Source organism: Stegodyphus dumicola, chromosome X1 (assembly GCF_044657685.1).
Source record: "Stegodyphus dumicola isolate Sdum_Otavi_A_Nest chromosome X1, ASM4465768v1".
Taxonomy (NCBI): domain Eukaryota; kingdom Metazoa; phylum Arthropoda; class Arachnida; order Araneae; family Eresidae; genus Stegodyphus; species Stegodyphus dumicola.
In genome coordinates this window covers 124,643,685-124,654,129 of record NC_140780.1, presented here as the reverse complement: position 1 = coordinate 124,654,129, position 10,445 = coordinate 124,643,685, and the positions used below count along the sequence as shown (strand labels likewise).

Genomic DNA, 10,445 nt, shown 5'->3' with positions numbered 1-10,445 from the left:
TGGTGGTCCGCATGTCAGTTACTTTCTCATTGAGAAGTTGCTGGCGTGTGTTAGTTTTGGTTTTCTAGTCCTTTTTTTTTTTTTTTTTTTGAGGTAAAATAAAAATAGCATTTTGTGAGCATAAAATAAAAATAGCATAGAGTGAAAACTATAATTTCAGAAATTTTGTTTGAATACTTTAAAATATTCTTTAGAAGAGAATAATTTACTCTTGGAAGCGAATGATTTATTCTCTGCCTTAGAAATGAAAACAAAATATTTGAAGTATAATGTAAGAGAATATATAATTAAAAGGAGCAAGTATTGATACTCTTAAACTGCTATAAGGATATTCATTAGTGTTGATCAATTAGTGAAGTCAATTGTGAAGTCAATTGTGCATTTAACATTTCTTATTTTACAACATTTTTCTGGATGTAAGTTTTTAATGTATGATATATTCACTAGTATTTTCTTTATTTTGAATTCAAGAAATACACAGCAAAATTTTAGTCTTTAATTAAGAACATTCAAGGTAGTTTTTGTTCTTTTAAGCAAGACATATTCTTAATCGTAAGATGTTATTTATTATAATTTCTCCCTTTCTATAATTATGTATTTTATGCTTACAGTAAGACATAAGTTGACCAGTATTAAAGAAGACTAATTTAAGTAAGTTGAGATTATTTTGTGAACTGAGATATATCAATCAATTTAGTAATTCCAGTTTTTGCATTCTTATTAAGAAGAGACTGCAGGCTCCTTTATAAAATTACCGGAAACGAAAGGGTAGCCTGAATGAAATTGTTTTCTAAAAATGAAAAAACTTGAAATTTATTGTAGGGATATTAAGTTAATTGGAAAAGCCGGAGATGAGAAATGAGCATTCGCCTTCGCCGGGAATCAAACCACGGATCGATGGAATACCGGCCCAACGTGCAGAACCACTACACCACGAAGGCACGCTAGGAAGGCGGGAGAAATACCTTATACCGCCCTTTTAAAGGGCGACTGGGGTTTTTAGGGGACCCAATCGCCAAATCCTGGGTGAGGAGAATCATCATCAAACATCCTTTTTAGTTCGGACTCCATTGTAGAGACATTAGGATTCTTTGGAAGCAAGCAAGATGAAAAATTAGCAAACGCCTTCGCCGGGAATCGAACCACAGACCTCTGGAATATTGGCTCAGCGTGCCGAGCCACTACACCACGAAGGCACGCTAGGAACACGTGAGAAATGACTTATATTATATTAAAAAGGTAATTTTAAGTAGGTAAGTTGAAATAAAACTATATTTAACTTATCACAGAATTTGATAATTTGCAAAAAATTTCAAAATATTAATAAATTGTATACTTTTTGAATAGAGTGAAAACTATAATTTCAGAAATTTTGTATGAATACTTTAAAATATTCTTTAGAAGAGAATAATTTACTCTTGGAAGCGAATGATTTATTCTTTGCCTTAGAAATGAAAACAAAATATTTGAAGTATAATGTAAGAGAATATATAATTAAAAGGAGCAAGTATTGATACTCTTAAACTGCTATAAGGATATTCATTAGTGTTGATCAAATATTTGTTACATAAAAAATAATCTTATTTTCCTGACAATTTAATTACTGAAAAAACGACTAAGATAATAGTTCTTAAATATTATTAAAAATGACTATTATGAGAAAACTATTTTGCGATTATTAAAATTTGTTCCTTTTCCAAATAATTTCTAACCTGTAAATAAAAAAAAGCTGTAAATTAATAAAGAAATGTGTTTTATACATTCAGTATTTTGTGGATTGTTTTCAAAAAATTGAAAATTGAATCTCATTAAATTTTTGACAGCTATCGGAAATAGATCGCTAATAAATTAATAATTGCTGATTCAGAAATAGTTATTAATTAATAATTTACCAACATTGCCTACGCTATGAAAACTATATTTATTTGTTATATAAGTCAAGTCAAAATATTATGCAAGAGGAAAGGATATTTACATCAGTTCTCGAATTTTAAAAATATAAAAATGTTTTATTTTTGCAATGCTGCTTTTTATGAAAATGTTAAATTTTTAACAGAAATACAAGTCAAATAATATCAGAGAAATGAAACACATTTTTATATTTCTAAATTCTTAGAAGTGATAAAAAGTACATTTTTATCTTGCATAATGTTTCGACTTCTGGAAGAAATACTCGTCATAGAGTAAGTAATATTTACAAGATGAAGTACCATTCATCGCGTAAACAGAAATATATAGAATTTTATATTGTATTTTAATTAATTTCCTGTTAACTGTTTTGTCTGACGAAAATATAACATTGTGTTGTTTATAATAATATTGTGTTGTTTACAGGTTTTATAAAATCATATGAAGTTTATTGTTTTAGCATTAAAAAAGTGAAGGGTGGAAAACTTTCTTATTAGCTACGATCACATTCACAGGGAAATAATCCACGGAAACTTTCTCTAAATCTACTGTTCATGAAACAATATGTTACTGGATTGCAACAGGAGGAAGTATAAGCCAACAATTGTAAAAAACATACTCCACTGTATCCTATGTTTGAGTAGACTGTCGTTGGATCAAAAAGAGAGATAGTGTTGATTGTGTACAATGGAGTCCAACAAATAAAGAATTCTAACACAACAACAAAAAGCATTTTGATGATTCGTTTCTTCTGGATGATGCCTCTTTCAACATTATTCTTCCGAATGCCTGATGCATCAGAAAGATTGCGGGAGGCATTGCTTGAATTTCCAGAGGCATTTGTGGAAGTGAAGATTGATGCTGTAGAAAGTGTAGTTCGTCTATTCAGATCTGGAGATGTTTTCCAACAATAGCGCATTTTGAAACCTAAAAATAAAAATACCATAGTCATAATATAAAGATTTTCTTCTTTCAACAGAAATGCTTTGTATGACTGCATTTGGGAAACATTTCTAGTATTAAATTATTTTAACATAAATATTACTGCACATTATTTTAACATAAGTATTACTGCATAAGTAAGTACATTTATACATATACCACAAAATAATGCAATAAAGTCTCTTCCGAAGAAAATGAGTTTTAGTAAATAGCTATTATCCATGATTCAAGAATGTTGCTTAGAAAATTACATAGCTTAGAAATTTTAGCACAAATAATTTTATTTTTCCCATTGCTAGAAATTAAAGGAAGTAGAAAAGAATATTAAAAGGAAACAGACAATATAATAAGATATAACAAGTAAGAAATACATATTTTAAACGCCACTGATCGAATACTACTTTATATTTCAAATCTTTATTGATTAGAAGCATTACGAGCATTTTTGGCTTTTATATTTGTTATAATTAGTGTGTGTTATGTGTAGGTATATTTGAATTTCTTTCTAAGCAGATCCAGCTTCAACTTTGCTGGGCTCGGGAAGGGGGGGAGGACCGTGCCAGCCTTTGCAGTTTTGCCATTGATATACTACAGGTTAGTACATGTAACAGTTGACAGGAAGAGCGATAGATGAGAAGCCATCATTTCAAATAGTCAGTGGCAGTGGAGCGCTAAAAAGTCAAGAAACTTAGGCACAGATGTCTTTTAAGGATTCGTTTTCTCTGTTGTTTATGAGGTAAAAGCAGGAATTTCTATGATTTAGCGTCCCCCTAGAACATGAATCCGTTCGTCTAGGCATTGTGGGTTCAGACAGTAATCAAGCGTTTTCAATGAGGATTTACGGAAGCTCATGTATAAAGTCTTCTAGGCGCGCTTGGAAATATGCATAAATGTAAACAGAGGCCAACTGCCTGATGTAATTTTCAAAAGGTACGTTTATAATATGTAGATAGTAAATAGCACACCTGGAAGTACGACACCTGGAAGTACGTATTTATAGACGGATCTGTTTATTTTCCTTTATTCTGGATAGACGAATTTGTTTATTTTCTTCTTCAGACCTTGTTACGACTTCCAAATGTTACTTATAATCTTTTTAAAATATGCCAGTTGGCTATGCGCCAACTTACAAATAGGGATAACACTAGTTTCTTCCGAATAAAGGAATCATGAAAAATGGAACAGAATTTTACTACCATGTACATAGTTTTACGGGGAATCAGCGCTGGCGTAAATTTTACCACATAGATATTCCATTAGAGAACACTCACCGTTTATCATTATAAAACGGCCGCTTCATGCATACATGAATATTCTTAAAGGCACATTAATAGAGATAGATAGAAGAGTAGAAAATTATGAAACGTTCGCAAAAAGAGTTTATTTCGTTCAAGAGCTTTGCTGTCTAAAATAATGCATATTTAATAATAAATATTACGCTAATGTTTCTGCTTAAGAAGCCATATATATTATTTTTCCCTCACTAAAAAATTGCTTTCACAAATCTTGTTATTGCTGCACTTTGTTCTGACCTGAACTGTAACTTTTTTTAAATGTAAGATAGCTAAATACTTATGATAACCTCCCCTTCTGTGAATCAGCATTCATTCTACCTTCCATTCCATGAACGAGTAAAGTTTTTCTGCTAATAAACGATCATAGTCGCTATAAATCTATGTATAATAACTCAGTTACCGAATTCATAGATTCTTCATATTCATAGATGCTAAGTGGATTTACAAATATTAGACGTCTTACATTTAAAGAGTCTAACTGATAGGAGAATGATATTTCGTCAAATATTACGCCAAAAGAATGGGAGCAACAAAATAAAATTTTCATTACTCATACAATCAGTGAAAGATTAAAAAAGAATTACTGAAGTTCAAATACTTCTGTTTTAGACCAATTATTAGGAATGTGTTTATCACCAAATAGCAAAAAATATATATACCTAAATAAAAAATATATTTAGTCCTCAAAGAAAAACACTGCGAGCCGAAGATGTATTTGAAGCTGCTGAAATTGTGACGAAAACAAATGAGCAAAATCTAAGTTTTCTTAACCCACAAGGGAAAATGTTAGCAAAAACAATATTAAAAAAAAGCAATAAAACGAAAATCTGAAAGGTTTCAGATTTTAAATTGCGTCCAAAGGGGCGTTTTTTAACATTTCGTGTGTTACCTTTATTTATTAAATATCATGTTCCCACTTAAACCATAAAATTCAGTTCAAGACGAATATCGCAAAATAATTTTAAACTTAGCATATCTTTAGAATTTCCGATACACAGTCTGGAGATAAAAATGTTTTTCTGTACAACGTTGCCATTGTTCGCTTTGGCATCCTTGAGTTTGTTAATGAAAAATTCGTTAAACTTTTACAAAATATGAAATCAATAATAAAACAAATTCCAAATTTCAAATTTGGGCTTCCACATGCCCATATTCGCAGTACGATTACATTTAAAATTTGATGGCTCTAGGTACCGTTGTTTTATCCCAACGCGAAAAACATACATACATTTATGCAGATTTCTCATTATATAATTTCTTCAAATATAATACAGGGCGATAATATTTGGTGGCAACAGTTTGAAAAGTGAGACGGACATTCAGAATGATTCGATGCAAAATCGCAAAATAAAAACATTAGTTCTCAGGGACAAAGCCCCTTTGGACCAATAATTTTCTTAATGTGTTAGCTTATAAAGTATTCTTTCGCTACTTCTATCTCATTCTGCCCTATCGAAGATTTTTAGCTAATTATAACTTTATATAAAAGCTAAAACCTAAATTATTACACGGACTTGTAATTGTAGTCACTATAATTTTATTTTAATTGAGAAATTAAAATATGTAGAAAATTACTATACCTTGTAATCTGATTACACACAATATGTAATTTCTCGTAACTGTTTACAATTTCAGAAGAAATGTTATAGTTGGAGAGAATGCCTATTCGGTTCTTGCTCTATCTAACTTTCTACAGTTGTGCTTTAAATTTAACTTAGGCATCCAATTTCTGGATATTTTTAATATCACTTGTAGAATCTGTAGTTTTTAATATCACTTGTAGAATCTGCAGTTTTTAATATCACTTCTGGAATTTGCAATATCACTTGTAGAATCTGCAAACTGTAAACAGTTAACTGGTAAGAAAAGTAAAAAAAAACTCTTGCAAGCTATATATCATTATGCCTGTCATACATTATTTTCTGAACACAATTTATGAATAGTTCAATATTCATTAGGAAACTGGGCTATCTAAACATCGCTTTTTTTCTACTTAGAATTTTTAATTACGGTCCTCTATAAAAGGGATTCATCTTCGCATTTGAAACATTCGTTCGCATCCATAATATTTAATGCAAAATTTCCCTAATTTTATATTCAAAATTACTGCGCTAGTATTCAACTTAAAGAGAGCGTTGAGCTTAATTAAAGCGTTTTTTACGAGAGCATTGCCTAGTTTTAATTTACATGACCTTTCGGCACATACGTATATACATTTAAGTGCAATATACATATAACTTAAATGGTTTGTGTTTTTACAGTACTGTGAAAATATTACATTAATTTTTTAGATCAGATTGATGACATATAGTCCTAAAGTTCAGGGTCAGATTTTATTATAGTTACCTGCATTCTGTGATTCACCAGCTGATACGGCCATAGTTTGCCACAGAGTTCTAATAATGAGAGAGTAGGTGACACTCATGAGAACAAGTGGTAAAAAAAGAAGAAAAATATCCAGAAATATCGTAAAGCTCTTTTCAGCAGTAATGGTGGGCCAACTTTCTCTGCACTTCTGCTTTGCTAAAAAACAAATTTGATTAGTCTTCTATTTTATACAAACAAAAATTTCAAGAACTGCATTGAAAATTCTCATAGTATTTATCTCATAGTTATCATAATAAATATTGTTGCCCTTTAAAAGACATTTACCAAAAATACCTTTTTTCACACTCCTTCGTAATATTTAAATGTTTAATCTCTTTATATATTTATATTTAGAATTAAGAAACACATATTGAAATGAAATTTTAATTGTAGATAAGGTGTCATATTTTATTTTTCGTTGAAATGCTTTTCTAAATATGTAGCTTCATTTTGCAACTGTAAGTATTTCCGAAATTAACTGCAGTAGCAGCGGAATGCTGTAAAATCTGTTTGCAAATGAAAAACTTAGATTATTCTATGATATTGATTTCTAGAATCTCTAATTATTATATATTCAAAATCTAAAATTAATGCTATTATAAGTTCTATTTAAGAGAATTTATAAAAGTCTAAAGTAAGGGACTTTTCGATTATTCAGTATCTTATGCTAAATACGCAGTTAAGGTTAATTTTATTCAAAAATACTGGTCTTCTAAAATTAAAAGAAACATCGTTAAAAAATCCGGCGAAATTTTAGTTATATAAAAGTTCATGTTTCAAGTCATAATTAATTAATTTTAATTACAGAAAGGTTTCAAGTAATCTAGTTTAAATTATTATCACGAGTACAAATTTGGAGAAATTTCTTACTGGTATCTAGTTTCGCAAACTCTTAGTAATACTTCATTCTAACGCATATTCGCTTAAATAGTGAAATAAATATATCTATAACTCGAAATCATTGTTACAAATATTTCGAATTTTTTTGAAGCATAAAAATGGACGCTTACTTTGTCAAAGGTTTATTTAACAAAGATTTCTATTTAAAGTGCCGAAGATTAACGTCTTTAGAAACATTAAAAGGTATAATTCTGGGACGATTAGTCTAATGATATAGTACTTTGCCACATAAATTATAAAAAGGTCACTCTTAAATAAGTCCACATAAGACAAAAACCTTTCGATGAATTTTACATATTAGGCATACGCACTACTATATACTTTAATGTTTATATAATACATATGGAGCTCAAAAGAAAGCCCATGCTTAACTTTTATTTTATAAATGAGTTATTTCGAGTTTCTACAGCACGCATCTCTAGTAAAATCAACACATTTCGATTGAACAGAAGTATTGTAGTTTCCGTAGCGTAAATTCTATTAAATTATCGAATATAACTAAAGAGCCGAGACAGAAAACAACGTTCGATTACAAAGGCGTCTAGCAGCATCTATTGCTGTTAATCAACCCATATTGATGCACAATATTTACCAGCCTTACTTCATCAAAATTCTAAATCAATTACAGAATGCGTTGTTTCAGCGCAAACAAACTTATAGACACATTTCTGTTAGACGTAACCAAAACCATTATTGTTCTAAATTTTCTACACCCTTTGAGAAGTTAATCCACTTGCATCTTTAATCACCGCCATGGCAAAATATTAGTATTCCAAAACAAAGCCTTGGGTGTCAGTCGATTCCCGAATGTATAAAGCAGGACTGCTCAACATATGAGTAATAGTCCAAGCTATCAAAGTCGGTTTGCAACTACTACTTGTAACTTAAAAATTCCAAATCATACGACTATGAAAACAAAATCTTGCTAAAGAATGAATTTTGAAGCGAAAGAAAAATTTCGGAGACATATGAGCGACACTTCTACAAGATGAGTTACCCCCAAAAGGTTACAATTTCTCCCAACAGTCGTAGAACGTTTATTAAATCCTTTCAGGCATGTATTTGTAAATCATAAAATGTCTCTAAATGTAGAAATTTATGCTTTACCCTTCTTAAATTTTAAAATTTGGAAACTTTCTAGCTTATGCGTGAAATTTAATCCATATGGAACAGAAAAGTCCAATAATTTTTTGTTTGATTAAGTCTCAAAAGACTTAATTTGAGACACGAGATCAAAAATGACTGAAAGGATCAGTTAGTTGATGGTTTGAAAAACTCTTATAATCACTAACCAAATTCTGAACACTGAAGAACGTGCATAGTTATTAGGTTATATTGACGCAGGGACGTGTAAAATGTGCAACACCCTCGCTGGAGTTCAAACTTCGGACCTTCCGAATGCACGCCGAGTGTGCTTTTAGTTACACTACGAAGACATGCGGAAAGGAGGGAGAAAATACTTCATATACTCCTCCTGTCAAAGGGAGACTGGAGATGAAGGGACCCTGTCGCCATATCCTGTTGGTGATTCTTTATACTTATCGTCTACCAACTTAGTTCGGCGCCACTGTACATCATTAGGTTATATCGATGCAGGAACCTGGAAAATGTGCAATGCCCTCTGATTCGGAGTCCAGATCTCCCGAATACGCGTCGAGTGTGCTTCCAGTTATACCACGAAAACACACAAGAAGACATGGAAAGGAGGGAGAAAATGCCTCAAACACCATAAATCTTCCATGAAATAAAAGAAAAGATGCCAGCTTTATAAATGACGATAAATGGTTGAATGCCTGGGTATTTCTAGTAACTATCAATTACGTACCTATCTTGAGTGTTTAAATGAGCATTTCGAGGATGAGATGATCTTATCGATAAACTGCATAAGAGTATTTAAGCTTTCATGCGGAAATTAAGACTTTCAGCAGCAGTTGATTGTGAATTAGGACGCCTCCTTTCCTCATTGGCTTATCAACAAGTTCGGTTTTAACAGTAAGACATAAAAAGTAATCTATGCTGACTGGAGAACCTGGTAATCAATACAGGAAATGATTCTGGACATGTGCCATTCAAATGAAGTTACTTTTACGTGTATGTGGAACCGATTCTAGTCTATGTGGAACCGATTCTAGTCTATGTGGAACCGATTCAACTGGCTCACTAAATTACCGGCGCTTCAGATTAAAGTATCGAAGGCGAGAGAAAGCAGAGCCGCAATAGTTACATTTAACTAGAGCTGGCAGAATCTAGCGCGTATGGCCAAAAACTCTATCTCTCAAGATTCCACAATCTCATCTTAAATATACAACCAGCTAATTGGCATTCTGGTGAGGATAACGGAAAAAAGAAGTTAAAGTAAAAACTCAAATCATAATAACTCGATAATTTAAAATAAGAACCTTACAAGTTTCCAAACTCTCTATCAAAAATGGCTTCGTTAGTTGGATGCAAACTGAGTGGAAAAAAACGCTCGCTTTTATGGCTTAAGCGTCTCCAAACGTTTTAGCCCGCTGGACATATTGGCTCTTTCACGAAGCTTCGAGGACCAAGCTTCAGTTCATTCATAATACCACGGAGATACAATAATGATGAGCAGGATACACGTTTTTTTTATACGAGGCAGGGAGATTTTTGTGATTGGACCTATATGTTAAGCTCTTACGAAGAGCCTTGTTTTTTGGACTTTAATGCAGTCTCACCTGACATAAATTTCTTAATGCTATTTTTAAACATTTGCAAAAATATATTTTTGTCCCAGAATATTAGAGATTTCTTAGGTATATGCCTTACTTTTCAATTTTTTTACTCCCTGTTGTCACAATTTTTCAGTGCATTTTGTTTACATTTAGATCAGGTGCAAACTTTCGCTCATAATTATTTCATATTGTGAAGAAAACATCTCCAAAATTAAAATAAATTATAATACATACATAACAAAAATTAAAATTTAAATGAAATCATTACTGAAAATTTCTATGAACCAACCTAAAATACTGCTATGAAAGTTGGAAAGAATACACACGAAACCTTTAT

At 31.4% G+C, this 10,445-nt stretch overlaps 1 protein-coding gene across 1 annotated transcript in view; it reads right to left on the bottom strand.

Moving 5' to 3' along the window:
- Positions 1 to 1,949: 1,949 nt before the first annotated feature.
- LOC118187101 (cholecystokinin receptor-like) overlaps positions 1,950 to 10,445 on the bottom strand; it is a 31,427-nt gene continuing 22,931 nt past the window's right edge. The window contains exons 3-4 of the mRNA XM_035357294.2: positions 6,492 to 6,668; positions 1,950 to 2,835 (exon numbers count right to left, since the gene is read on the bottom strand). Of these exons, the coding sequence (XP_035213185.2) occupies positions 2,402 to 2,835; positions 6,492 to 6,668 (611 nt within the window). The 3' untranslated portion in view covers positions 1,950 to 2,401. The remainder of the gene's footprint in view (positions 2,836 to 6,491; positions 6,669 to 10,445) is intronic.